This window comes from Epinephelus fuscoguttatus, linkage group LG13, assembly GCF_011397635.1.
Source record: "Epinephelus fuscoguttatus linkage group LG13, E.fuscoguttatus.final_Chr_v1".
Classification (NCBI taxonomy): Eukaryota; Metazoa; Chordata; class Actinopteri; order Perciformes; family Serranidae; genus Epinephelus; species Epinephelus fuscoguttatus.
Window position 1 is genome coordinate 2,599,227 of NC_064764.1, and position 14,907 is coordinate 2,614,133.

Genomic DNA, 14,907 nt, shown 5'->3' on the forward strand with positions numbered 1-14,907 from the left:
TCACGCCCTGCGCCCTCTTCGTCTAACTAGCAAATGAACTTGCGCTTCTCTGGGTGTGTTGGTCTAAAAATGAGGAGTGGTCAGGTGCAGTCATGGCGCGTTGCTAGTTTGATGGCGTAAAAAGCAAATGTGCCAGTGACCAACAAAAACCTGGTCTAAAGTCAACGGCGCAGTATTTCGCTGTTAAACAAGTTAGTAATATGCGTCTCTAGGTGGGTGCACAACGCGCGTGCACTCTGCTCAGACACACAAGGAGCAGTCACACATATGCAAAAGATAACAAATAAAAATATGATTACAATGTGAAAGGTTATTATTGTGCACATTAAAATATTTATCAGAAACACATCTTAATGGTCAGTCATTAATCAGAATGATCTAATTGTAGTAATAATGATCATCATAATCCGGGAGGTCCAAGCTCGCAGTGTCTGAATATACTGAACTGTGAGCAGACCTCCACGGGCTGATGATGCATAGCCTGTAAAATGAACTTGTCTTTCCCAATTGAATTGTGATCATTTTGGCATGTAAATCACAAAATCAAAGATGTGAAAACGTTTGATAAACTTTATTTTGACATAAACACAACAATAACCAGCTTCTGTGAACTAAAAACGTAAACTTATAGCCCTACAAGTACAAATGTATATGTAAAAAAAAAAAAGCCTTTAGAACATAAAACTGAAGATCATCTTGTCAGGAGGAGGAGGAGGAGGAGGATGACCCCAGCTCCGCAGCCAGCATGCAGCCAGACCAGACGGGCCTGGGTGCAGCCACGGGACCAGCCCTTCCTGCACCTTCAGGCGAGGGGGTGTTCAGGATGCTGGAGAGGGAGCTGGGCTCTCTAACCTCCCGGGTTAAAATAAAATAAATTGAATAATTTACAATTTGTTGACAGCGTTTCTCTCGTGCGCGCGTGCGCTCTCTCTTTCTCTCTCGCAGTCTCACTCTGTTTCTTTTCTTTTGACATTTCTAAGATGACAGATGCTGAATATATACTCCCTATCTGATGCTGTGGCTGTCTGTGGTTGGCTGAGAGGGATGTGAACTTATTAGTTTGCAGCTGTGTTAATCAAATCAGGTTGGGTTTCCATTACGCGTGCCAAACGGTGCCAGTCCCCTTTGATCTGACATCAGATGTGACGGGACAGTCCATATAGAGATACATTTATTGTCTCCGCAGCTGTAAAACGCTCACTCTTTCCAGTTGGTAGGTCCGCTATCTAACTAGCTCTCCGCCATGCGCTCCAATCGCGCCTCTTTTAAAAGGGAATGAGAGGTGACCCTCTGATTGGCTTATTGAATGATACGCCCAAAACACACCCATGACTAATTCACAGAGTAAGTCCAACCCTTTTAGACTCTCTGCCATGGTGCACAGTCTAAAAACGCGCTGTCTAACTAGCAAGTGACTGGGACACGCCCATGCGCTGCACGCCTGGCGCTTTGCGTTTTAGACCATCTAAATAGGGCCCATAATGTTCACAGCATAACATTAGCTAAGGCACTTGGAAATGACTGGTTATACATTACCTTCACAACGAAGTATGCTTACCCCTCTGTTTCTGACCATTACCATCACAAGCAAGTTAAGCTGCTTGCTTCTCCAGATGGTCTCTTTATATTTGTCGTCTTTTTAATATTTGTTTTATTTGTCAAAGAGGACACTTTTTTGTGAGATCAATATCAATATCGTTGTGTTAAGGTAAGAACAGAATTATGATATTAAGAAAATCTATTGATTGAAAAAGCACTGCGTAATAAGAAAGTTTCAGATTCAGTGTGGACAGGCTCAATGAGGTGGATGGGCACGGATTTTTTAAAGAGCTGATTTGTGTTTGGTGTGAAAAGACCATGAAATGTGTATTTTAATTGTTGTTCTCTCTTTGGCTGCCATTTGATTTACAAACAGATGATGTCTTCAGAACTAACACCTCAACACAAGGCCCATTTTCTGTCTAGCACACACAAAGCTTGAAAAGCATGGAGGCTCCTACCTTTCCACCTTAGCATCCAGATTTTCTTCGCTTCGAGTAGCCCGATCTGAAGAAGCATTCTCTGCAAGAGCCACAGTTGCTGAAATGCTGCCATTATCTGCTGTGCTTGAGAGTGATGCTTCATAGATGAGAAACAAAAAACAGAAAGCACTGGGTTAACTAATTAACTCATTGTTTTTTCATGTCTGCCTTTTCTTAAATGTTTTTATTTATTTATATAGAGAGAAGCCAACACAATTTCATTGTAATGTTGTACATAATGACAATCAAGTTTTATTCATTCATTCATTCATTCATTCATTCAACTAGCCTGTCAGCATAAAGCAGACATGTCTATCTACCCTCAATTGATTAATACATCCGTACTCTGTATGCAATCGCCTGCGTCATCTCCTGCATTCATGCCATAAACTGCATCTAACCCCAGAAAACTGTGTGCTCTGCCCTTCTAACTGAAAGTGGTAAAGTTTTCAGTGAAAGGTAAACAGTTACAGTTTACATTGGCAGGAAGAATTGTCCAATTTGTGCTTGCTTTCAAAAACTGCCATACTTGCAGAGAAACTCTTTGGGAACAAAGCACCAAGACCTCTGCAGCTTTTTTTGGGAAACTTTCCAGAGAGAACATTCTACTTTTCCACTACATCTCTTTAATTTCAAAAATATCATCTGTGTGCCAGAGTAGCTTAAGAAACAGCAGTAGTCATGACACCATGTAAACAGTCACAATGCTGATCCTCACCTCATACAGTAAGATGCATGCATTTCACATGGCGCCCTGCTTATCATGACAAGGAGCTATAATATAATTTCTGGTGTTAAAGGAAAGCAGATTATCTGAAAGCTAGTATTAGCCACATTCTGTTATGTCATATTATGGAGGCAGTTTAAATTCTTTACTTTCTTCTCTGCCAGTGTCATCATTACATCATTATATTTATATCATTATATTTAAAGCTGGGCTAAGACTTGTAAAAGACTTGAAAAATTCAACACTGTCCCACCTTCATGGGTCAGGATGGCATTACCAGTGGTAACCGCCAAATGAGCAGTGCTGCTAGCTACTTCCTGCCCAGCCAGTGCACACTGAAGAGTGGCTAGCTAACTAGTAGAGATTGGAGAGTAGGCAGACCACCTCTGAATGGACAGTGCACCTGGCTAAAGCTCACAGAGTCAACAGAGCACTGGACAAAAAGGAAAGCACCTCTTTCTTTCTTTCTTTAAAAATGTATTAGTTACTTACCAGTTAATAGGTGTCGGGCTATCGAAAGCAAAATTAACCGAAATTGACATTACTACTCTCAGCTAAAAAGAAGGGCTGCACCTCCAAAATGCTCTCAAGCACTCCCAGCTAGACACTTCCTTAGGAGTGCCTCGTGTTTTGAGCTGTGGAAAAAATGCTTAGGGGGACAAAGGGCCTAATGCAAGAGGACTGAGAGAACATCAGACTTCTGCACGTCCTTTTGGCTCTGTTTTCAAGCTTTAGAAAATCTAGGCTGTGACAGGAGACTTTACAGAATAATTTCAGAGAGAGCGTTCCTACTGACTGTTCTTAAATGCAGATGCACGTGCACTTAGGTGAAGGCCTTAGATTCAAAGGTGGAGAATCCTGAAAAAGAGTCTTCTGCCTCGCTCTGTTTGTTCCAAACACGTTTTCTATTGTCCTCAGGATGACAGGACGCCATTAGTCTGGAGCCCTGCTTTTCAGCCTATGCAAAATTGATGTGGCACAACAGAAAAACATTGACTACTGCCATCAGTCATCTTTTTGCTAACAGGCTGATGGCAGTCAACGAGGCAAATACTGGCCAATACCAACGTTCAGCCGATAAATTGTTGAAACCACGTCTTTGTAGCATGTGGTTTCTGCCAGCTTCACTGTGAGTGTACTGAGTTTTGCAAGTGATGATTCAGTTGGTTGTGGAGGGTTTAGCATATAAGCTTTATTTAGTGGCACTGAATTCATTAACTTGATCCTTTTCGCAACAGGATGAATTGATTTGATTTTTTTAATGTGAAGTGTTGACTGTAATGGGCGCGCTCTGCTGCGATGTGCCACACCGCAATCTTGTCCCATATATTTTTGCTGTAAGGCTGACTGCAGATGAAAGCAGAGACAAAGTGTGCATTTTTACTCCCACATGCTGAAAACTGAAACGATTAAAATAGCATCCTGATAGATTTAGGTGCACAGAACTCTCTTCTTTGAACTTACGAGATGATTGTGTGATCCAGGCTCACTCACCTTCCCCTATTCCTGGCACTGCTGCAGGTTCTGTGGCTGCTGCTGATCTAACAGGTACTGCTGGAGCCGAGGCTGAAGCTGTGCTATCTATTGAGCTGGTCTCTACAGGACCACTTGCCTCTGGTAACACTGTCCCACTTCTAATCTGCTGAGCATGCATCTGTCAGAAAACAGGGAGAAACATTAGGACCAGAGAAAACACCATGTAGATTTAGTAGTTTTGGTGGCAATAGGTGGTAGAGGGTCATCTTTATATCAAGTGTTGTGGCATATTTGCATTTAACTACACAATGGCACGCACATTATAGCTACCCTGCATATCCTGCGTTCCTTTGTAAAAAAGGTAACTAGAATTACCGCTCTGCGGTTGTATGGCTCCAAGTACCAGTCAAGTTTCTCTTACAGGTTATATCCATGTCTGTGCAGCAATCACCCCAATTTCAGATAGACACCCAGGATGAGTGTCACCAATTTAACACCTGACCAAATGTCTCCCTTTCGGTTCCTGAGATATGACATTGAATAGTGGCCAGAACAGTGTTTTATGCAGACCATAATGATGTCACAGTGACGTTGACCTTTGAAGTTTTGGATATAAAATGCCATCACTTCATTTTTTTTTTATCATATTAGACATTTGTATGAAGTTTTGTATAATTAGCATATGAATTATTGAGCAATGGCCAAAAACACATTTTGTGAGGTCATATTGACCTTGACTTTTGACTAGGGATGTCCCGATCACATTTTTTTTGCATCCGATCCGATACAAGTCCTTTATTTTGAAACTGAGTCTGATCCGATACTTTTCAACGCATTAAGAAAGAAAAAAAATGAATGCATCCAAGTTGTCCCATAAGGTTTGTTTTTTATTTAAATAGTATCCAAAAAGCTTATCGGCGGTTCAGCAGCACAAAATGTAAACAAATTCAATATCTTCTTCTTGTCTTCAACAAACAAAATAGGCCTATATCTTTTGTAGCGGTTTGACACAAATATTTTTCTTTTACTCAGTCAAACCCCACAAAGAAACCATAAAACCCATAAAACAGGTCCCTCAACACCAAAATTAAATTGTTTTTACCTGGTTTCTGGAGAACAAAAGAATTATACTATACTATACCAAAATTCAAATACAACAGTAATCAGTTTCAAGAAAGTATATATTTTTTTCACCAAAGAAAAGAAAAATGTTCCGTTCCTTTCAGTCAGTTCAATCAAGTTCAAACAAAAAACTCCACTCCAGTATTTCCAAATAACATATCACAGTTCAATTCAGTTCAATTCACACAGTTCTCTAAACAAAAGAAATCTCCACCCCAGGTTTTCCCGCAAACAAGGAAGTGAAGAAAATCCAATGTTCTCTCTGACTCAGTTCAGTTTTAAAACAATAAATCAACCCAGCCTGAAGGTTCCAAATAAGGAATAATGAAACGGAAAGTAACCCCTGGTTGCTTTTGCCAACTCACGGGACCGTGGGTGAATGCCGTAACGCTGTTTCGGGCGTGGAGGTTCCGTAGGATCCCTTGATATCCGTGGCGGAATCTCTGAGGTGAGGACAGTGGCTGGATGGATGATATTCCACAGGGAAGCACACCTATTTCGCGGTCTACCTGGGCTAGGCTGATCGAGCCATCCCACTGGCCGATAGCACCGGTGGGTGTGTCTGGAGGTATCTCAGTGTCTGGAGGTGAGCAAGCCATCAGCTGACTGTCTTATAAAAGAAATATATTTAAAGTTAAAGTCCCACTGATTGTCACACACCTGAGTGTGTGAAATTTGTTCTCCGCATTTGACCCATCCCCTGACCAGCAGTGCCGCGCTCGGGAATCATGTGGTGATATAATCCCCAATTCCAACCCCTGATGCTGAGTACAATGGGTCCCATTTTTTTAGTCTTTGGTATGACCCGGCCAGGGATCAAACCCACGACCTCCCAGTCACAGGGCAGACACTCTACCACTAGGCCAGTGAGCTGTATAAAATATACAGGATCACCACACTTTATACATTGGAAAGCAGAGGCAACAATGAAAAAACATAGATGAAAAACCTGGACATTTTTGTTGTTTTGATTCCTCCGATCTTTTATAACCGACTCTGATTTTGTAAAAATAACGTGATCGGCGCCGATACCGCATCGGGACACCCCTACTTTTGACCAAGGAAATCAATTCAGTTCATTGTTGGGTCCAAGTGAATGTTTGTGCCAAATTTGAAGAAATTCCCTCAAGGAGTTTTAGAAAGATCACACTCACAAGAATAAGACAGACAGGGTTACAGTGATCTTGAAATTTGACCACATATAACTGATCAGTTCATTGTTGTGCCATATTTGAAGAAATTCTCTTGAGGTGTTCTTGAGATATTGTGTTCACAAGGATGGGATGAATAGATGGATGGATGGATGGATGGATGGATGGACGGACGGACAGACAGATGGATGGACAATCCGAAAACATAATGCCTCTGTCCATGGCTATTGCCAGCACGGAGGCATAAAAAACAGTTCCGGGCAGTGGAATAGAGGCTTTAGACACAGCAGTGCTTTGAGCTAAATGCTAACACACTCACAATGAAATACTGATGATAAGCAGGTGTAATGTTTCCAGTGTTTCCCATCTCTGTTTGGTGTGGTAGCATGCTAACATTTGCTATTCAGTAGATTAGTCATTGATTGCACTTAAGTTAGAATTTTGACTTGGCGAAGATCATTAGAATAAATCATCTGCGCACTATAAATGTCTTTAGAAAATTTCACAGCAGCCTGAATAATAATTCAAGAAAAAAAAAAAAGAGAATTGTTGGCATATTTCAGACAGGACCTAAGTAGTTGACTGACCAACTGACCACCTGACATTGCCATCCCCCAAGCCTCTAGAATGGCTAAAAACATGCATGTGATTCTTCATTATGGGGAACTGTGGATAGCTAGATGAAATGTGAAAGGGTTGAAAAACCAGTACAAAGCTCCCTGCAAATCACCCCGTTCACTATCTAACCTTTTTGGCCATACCTGCTTCACTCTGTTGATTCTTTTCATCAGTTCTTCAGTTGAGACGCTGCCAGCGATGACCTCCAGAGGGATGCCATTCTCCCCAATAAAGAAGCTAGAGGGTATGCACACCACTGGATCTTCACACGGTGGAGGTTAAGGAACAAGGTCCCAGCAACTGATATTTTGTAATGTTTACACTACAGTTTAACTAGCACTCTTCACCTACCACATATATATATTGGAGACCATTTCCATCACAGTCATACAAAAATGAAGGGTAAGGAATGACAAAAATGATAATAGTCAGGGCAAGACAAATTTATGAGGTGCCCTGTCAAAAGTTTGACTCTAAGTCATGATTATGAGATACTAAATTAATCAAAATATCACTCATTAATTCATTTGCCACATGGAATCACATAAGGTAGAACTCCAGTGAGATCAGCTTCTTCAACATGTGCATTGCATTTAGTTCTTTCTTGCCTCTTTTTACATTGTTGGTAGCTGCTTCATAATTGTCCATGTTTCTTGACAACATTATCAAATAATTTGTCTTTTATGATTTTGTTTATTTGGAAGAAGGTTACTGAAATGTAATATAAAAGTGTGTCAGTGCTGCAGTACTGCTCTCCTTTCTCTCAGTTGGGCTTTACAGTGCAGCACTTCACTGCATATCCTGGTGACAATTAAAATGGGAAAGATTTTTTGGCTATACAGGTGATAAACCCTTTTTAAATAGGAATTGTGCAATTCTGCAGGAAAGCCCAATCAGTCTTCTTTCAGCACTGGCAGTATAAAAACAAAATCAGAGAGTGCAGCGAAATGCCGCCTGCCTACTTCTGTTCATACACAATGTGCCTTTTTCAGGGCAATGGGGGGCGTGAGCAAGTAACAAAACATGTAGCTCAGCGTGTGACGTAAACAGCCTTACTCCGAGGAAAGCTAGTCAGTCCTTCGGCAATTCTCTCATAAGTCGGCCCATTCCCATCATTTGATGGTTTGCAAGGGCAAGGATGGCGCACAATTCCTTGTTTCCCCAGTTGCTCATCTTTACTGTAGTGTCTGTCAGGTTTGCGTTTCCCTTGTGCTACTAGCTGCTCTTTCCTGCTATCAGCTGTTTCCTGTTTATCCACCGCCAGTGGGTCGCACATGCAGCGTCATCAACAGCTCCTCCCACAAGTCATCAACAGCCCCTCCCGTGGCAGAAGGGCGCCTCGGCCCAACATTCTCCAAAAATCTGGCAGTGTAAAAGGGGCTAGAGACTCTGACTCCTTACAGTGACACTGGCAAAGAACACGGAGTAGCTAAACTCCGGAATTACTTATCACCAGCAAAGATCAATGCTTGCTCTTCTAGGAAACTATAACCCATGAGGTATTTCATCTATTGGATATATCCAGTCTTGTGCTTATATAAACATTTCTTTTGCAATTCAGTTTGATAAGACAGGTTCTTGGTTTAAAACATACAGAAGCATTGCTCTGGTCCCTATTAGACAGTAGTCTGGGTTTAGGTCACAGGTAGGCCTATCTCTGGCCCAATAAATACAGCAATGTAATGGGTGGAGCCCAGAGATGGGTTGTTGGATAGGTGGTGGTGTGTGGCTGCAGGTCACTCATCAGGGGTCCATTTCACAAAGCAGGTTTAGTGAAAACTCTGAGTCTGTTAACCCTGAAATGAGGGAAACTCTGGGTTTTCCGTTTCAGAAAGGGAGGTAACTTAAACCAAAGAAAGCGGAGTAACTCCAGCCCGTTTCAGAAAGAGAGCCAACTGAAGCTAAGTGTCAGTTACTATGGCAACTGACTCTGTGAACCTAACCTGGTCGGGAGCAGGTTTTCTTCAATGAACCTCGCGTTTCTAGCCGTCTCCTCCCTCTTACGCCACACACTCAGTGTGATTCATTCATTCATTCATTTAGTGTTGCGCGGGTTTCAGCAAGTTTGATCATCTGTTCTCAAGGTAAAGTCGGATCCTAAAGTGTGTTCTAGTTCTAAATCTACTTTTTTCGACCATGGCATGTCCGTTCTTGGAGAACCCTGTGGACTAAGAGGCAGTGTTACTGAGGAGGGAGTTACGCATTCGTCTGGAGATTATTCACAGGCCCAGAATTGACGTATTATCATTTCTAGAACATTTTCTTTTTGAATGGTACCGTTTCACATCACAGTCCATCATTTATATCTATAACCTCATCTGTCGTGACATAACCAACGTCACCAACCGTGGACGTGCACTTTCATCTACCCAGATTCTTTGTGCTGCTCTTCAGGGGGGGTTTTTTGCAAACGGGAGTTTTCTGTATAATATCAGAGAAGCAGAAAATATCAGTAAGGCCACTGTCTGCAGAGCCGTGAGAAAAGTGTCCCTAGCTCTGAAACGTCTATTAAACTCTTTTGTTGTTATGTTCCCTGGACATAAACCTGTGAGGGTCATCAAGGAGGAGTTCCACAGGATTGCAGGTGAATGATGTAGAAATCAGTTAAAATTTATGATCATATTCAGTTAATGACATGGTGCTGCAACCTCAGACTGGGATTAGTCTTTTAATTTCTTTTAGGATTTCCCGGTGTGATAGGGTGCACTGATGGAACCACATTCCCATCATTGCTCCTTCACAAAATGAAGGCGACTATGTGAATAGGAAGTCCATTCACAGCATTAATGTGCAGGTAGATTGACTGTCTCAAAATGTCAGACTGCATCACACTGCAAAAACTCAAAATTATACCAAGAATATGTGTCTTATTTCTAGTCAAAATGTCTCATTTCTAGTCAAAACAAATCACACCTATAAGTAACTTTGACAACTGAAAAATAATGAGGTGGGATTGCATCTAAGTGAACTAAATTTTAGCTTTAACACCATTCCACCTGTTTGCATCTGTAGCCTAACATTATTGTGATTGTATAAATGTATAAAATAAATTTAAACTTTCGCATTGACTCGAGCAGTAATTTTTGTCCCACGCTGACTCCCGTTCCTTCGCTGCTGCAGCCGTGTTACTCTTCTTCCCGAATACAGCTTCAAATTCGCTGCATTAGTGCATTAAAATATCCGACTCCAGAGGAGTAAAAAAATGCAGACCTTTTCTTGTCGCTTGCTGCCATGGTGAATTGTGGTATCGGGGCTCCATTGATGACGGCTTTTTAAAGTTGTGGTGCACGCGCTTAACTCAGAGTGAACAAACTCTGTGTTGATTGAACCGATTGAAATCACCTGTTCTGAAACCCGTAACGCAGAGTTTCCCATCTCAGAGTTACTCAACTCAGAGTTCAGGGTTAGGCTCAGAGTTTGTTGAACCTCCCTTCTGAAACGGACCCCAGGACAAGGAAATCAATTCACCTGTCTGTAAACTCTCCTCCTGATGACTTCTGCTAGCTAGCTGCTAGCTGGCCAGGTCGAGGTTTTCTCAAATGTAAACATCAGTAAACATCAAGAAAAGATGGAGAAGATGAGGACCAGCTGAACGAGCATCCCGCTAGCTATTGTACATTTGTTAGAAAATAAACTAGACGACCTGTGTGCTGCATCAGTTTCCAACAGGCTATTAGGAACTGTAACTGTAACTTTGACTCATCAAAACTTGGCTAAATCCTGCACAGCGCCATTCAGCCAGGTGACTCTTTTTCTTTTTGCCAATCTGACAGAGCAGAGGACTCTGGCAAGAGAAGGAGAGGAGACATGTACTTTACGGTGAATGAGGACTGGTGTGACAATGGGATTGTGAGGTGCTGACCCGTTCCTGCTGTGGATCACTGCTATACATCGTTCAGATGTGGCTGCAGAGTGATGGTGCTTGTGTTCTGAAGGAGCAACCATACGGCTGTCTTGTTGAGGTCGGGATGTGTGAATCATTCCATGACCAGAATCCATGGATTACCAGAACAATCCAGAAACATGGACGATCATAAAGCAGCAGATAACAATGTAAGAGGGCACAGAAAGGACTAAATTACAGTGCACCTGTTAAAGCAGCTGATGGGATCATATTTCACTGGAGCTGTAACATAGTATAATTCCATGTGAAAAAAGAAAAGATTGTCTGGTTGATAAAAAAGATATAATAATCAATAACCTCCTTTTGTAGTAGCTCCACACTAAGTCAACCCACCAAGAAAATTTAAATATTTAAGACAACAAAAAAGATACATATCTGAGAGAACTGCACACATGGCTCACTGTGGAAAAAAAAACAAACGTTGCATTATATGTTGAATCTCCATAAAGATAAACACCTGTCAAACTGCACTACATTAGTTGCTGGTGTAATCATGATGTAGACACAATTTGCTTCTTTCACTGGGAATCGGAACGGTAGACATGCACTGTACAACAGAAAGGCTTTTCAGGGTGCAGACTAGGGGTGGGAATCACCAGAGGCTCCACAGTACGATATTAGCAAGATGCTTTAGTCACAATACAATATTATTGCGATTTTAAACTGCTGTGATATGCGTAGTACTGCGATAAAACATATTGTGATATTGCAATTTATAACCTGTTTTTAACTGTAAATTATGTCTACAAAGCAGTTTTCAGTCTGTTCATCTCACTTCAGCCATTTTTGCAGCAAAATGCATGTAGTGGACTGAAAAAGCAACAGATTATATTATTCAAATAGGTTACCTAAAGTTTCACTTATAAAAAATATAAAAATAAAAAATAAAAAATATAAAATAATCGATAAAACTGTGTGATGATACAATATTGCCACACAAAAATATAGCGATGCTATGCTGTATCAATATTTAGACTTTATATTTGAAAGAACAATTTAAATTTCAGAAACAGAATTCTTAATAAATAAGGCAGTAACGTTTTATTGGTTTTAGTGTTGTTTAAGACTGTTGATGTTGGCCAGATTTTCAAACACCGAAGTAAATAGTGATCAACTTCAGTTTTTTTGTGCATGACTTCCGGTCAGCCGCTTTCCCTCATGCTTTCCTTTACCGGAGCTAACGGTGAAAGCTAATTTTTTTCAATTTTCAGTTGTTTATGTTAGTCAATCAGTTCGTTAGTTAGTTAGTCTGTGTATTTTATATAGATAACTGTGCCCACGTTCCCATAGCCATAGTGATGCGCGGATCGGCTCTGATAGCACCCAAAACAACATGTACACATCAATCATCCAGCTGTTACAACATGATTGAGCTAGCAAAGCAGTCTTGTGTTGCTGCGTGTGGTATTTATTCAGTTATGGGAAATCACGATGTCTAGAAAGCATCAGTGGCTGCAGCTGGCAGGGACAGCTAACACTAGCAGCAAAGCTAACATCAGGACGTCATCCGTTAAAAGGCTCCCGTTGTTGGATACGACATGAAACTACTCCAGTTAGCTCAATCATGTTGTAACTAAGACATTCGCTGGAAAAAATATTTTTTTCACGGGCCACTTTGTGAGTTTAGTGAGTTATTACAGACACCGCAAACGGCTAACAGCTAACGGTTAGCCCAGCTAATCTACGATAACCATGTTATTAATTACACACACAGAAATAATAATGTTTGTTCAGTCTTTGTGTTTATAGACTTTACAAACATCAGATTAGTCTAAACGGTGATATAGTGACGTGAAAAATGTGATATATACATATATATAGCTAAACTCAGCAAGGTAAACAACAAGGCGATTCCCATTTACACAGTGGTAAGAGTGCTGGACCGGAAGTGTCGCACAAAAAAACGGAAGCTGGCTGCATTCTGTTTTGCCTCCGTGTTTCTGTGAAAAATAAGGTGGATACATACTAGTTTAGGTACAACCAGCTTGATCAATGCTGCTTAAGTTACACAATTATTTGAACTGTACATTAGACTAAACATCGGAACATTTCTTCTTCACCATCTTCACCACCCTGGGAGCGTTTAAAAAGATATTTCTGTCTGCTTTTCAGGTGATTGACGTGACATGTTTTCCGATGAGCTCTCTGTCTGCTGGTGAGAGTGTGCTCACCTGTGTGTGTGTGCGTGCACGTGTCTGGATGTGTGTGTGCGTGCATGCGTGCGTGCGTGCATGCGCGTGTGTCTGTGTGTGTGTGTGTGTGTGTGTGCGCGCGCACATGCGCGCATTGGAGCGGAACTCCACTGTGCGCAATACAGAGAGCAGAATTGAACTGTAAACATGCGACCATGTAGAGACAGAAATGACAGTGGTGTAAATAAGATAAATAACATGAGGCTATTTAGTTTGACTAACAAAAGGACAAGGTATGGACCTGTTCTATAGGAAAGGTAACCTTAAATGACTTCTGTTGTGATCTGGCGCTATATAGAAAATAAAATTAAATAAAACTAACTTGACCTTCAAGGGGGGCAGGGGGTGCTGTTAGGGGCGCAGGGCACCCCCCTAATATAATGGTAGGGGAAACACTGCTGCAGTTGTAGTTAGGGTTGCAATGGTATGAGATTTTCAAGGTATGATAACCATCTCAGAAAATATTGAGGTTTCGCGGTATTACAGAATTATTATCAGAATTACCCTGAAAGGAATTAAAATGGAAGGTTTTTTTTTTTTTTTTTTTTTGGTTAAACAAATTTTCATTGCTATATTTGAAACTCTAAACCATTTTTAATGAAAGCATGTGTAAAAAAAATCCCTTTTGAAAATAACTGAAGTAAAGTTGACATTTTCTGTCCAGTTGTATTTTTCTCCAATATCATAGACAAGCAAATGTACGGTAACCTTCAGTTTTAATATCACGATATACCTTGACAGCGGTATATCGCTGCAACCCTAGATGTAGTAATCTATTCCATGCATTTACTCTTACAAAAAGAACATAAATCAGCAGAGAGAGTTAACTTAAAATACTGACTTTGGATTCATCTTCTGATTCTGCCTATATTGTCCTGTCTTGTCGATTTCTATCCTGTATTGTTTTGTTTTGTTTCTCTCATTTTATTATGTAGCCACAACAATTTTCCCAACATGGACAATAAAGTTCCAAACATAACATTAAAAAAATAAAATGGGTAAAATGTTACTGTAGATTTCAAATTTCATTTCATCTGATGACTTTTGACTTTTTTAAGTTGAGTTTCAAAACGGGGCCTGCAAGCACCCAGAATTATGTACACTAACTGCAAAACTATTTGGACACAAGCGTTTCCACGGGCTCTTGGTTAGCTTAGGTAGTAAACACTTGCGGCAATAACTTGAAGACAATTACTTCCCCTGCAGCTAAAATTCAGTAGCATGCACCATGCATTTAACTGAACATGTCACCATGTACCTCTTGGCATCGATTTTGATGGCCACACAACAGTTCTGTGCTGCCTCTGAGACACTGTCATCCTCCCAGCTGGACATGAGCTGTGCGGACTGTTCATCTTCCCCTGAGAACAGAGAAAATGACAGTGATGAGTCATTAAGTCACATCTCACTGTCAATACATGAAACCTTCTGGGGGCTGCAGTCGCTCAGTCCATATGGACTTGGCTTGGGATCCGGAGGGTCGCCAGTTCTAGGCCCCGTACGGACCAAGTATGGGGCGTGCACGTGTAGCTGGAGAGGTGCCAGCCCCCCCCGGAACTGCCGAGGTGTCCTTGAGCACCTACCTCCAGTTGGTCAGGGCGCCTGTTCATGGCAGCCCCCTTACTCTGACATCTCTCAATTTAAATGGATGTATAGGTCCTGTTTGTGCATGTGTGTGTATTTCAGGCCTATGTGT

General features: G+C 41.2%; 2 protein-coding genes across 3 annotated transcripts in view; both read right to left on the reverse strand.

Moving 5' to 3' along the window:
- The window catches only part of LOC125900101 (uncharacterized), a 549,677-nt gene that overhangs the window by 113,864 nt on the left and 420,906 nt on the right, over nt 1-14,907 (reverse strand). The gene's annotated exons all lie outside the window — the stretch shown is intronic.
- Nucleotides 1-14,907, reverse strand: part of ubxn4 (UBX domain protein 4) — a 49,282-nt gene that overhangs the window by 33,522 nt on the left and 853 nt on the right. For both annotated transcript variants that reach the window (XM_049594853.1, XM_049594852.1), the window contains exons 2-6: nt 14,470-14,572; nt 11,391-11,419; nt 7,259-7,377; nt 4,243-4,402; nt 2,001-2,118 (exon numbers count right to left, since the gene is read on the reverse strand). In XM_049594853.1, the coding sequence (XP_049450810.1) occupies nt 2,001-2,118; nt 4,243-4,402; nt 7,259-7,377; nt 11,391-11,419; nt 14,470-14,572 (529 nt within the window). The remainder of the gene's footprint in view (nt 1-2,000; nt 2,119-4,242; nt 4,403-7,258; nt 7,378-11,390; nt 11,420-14,469; nt 14,573-14,907) is intronic.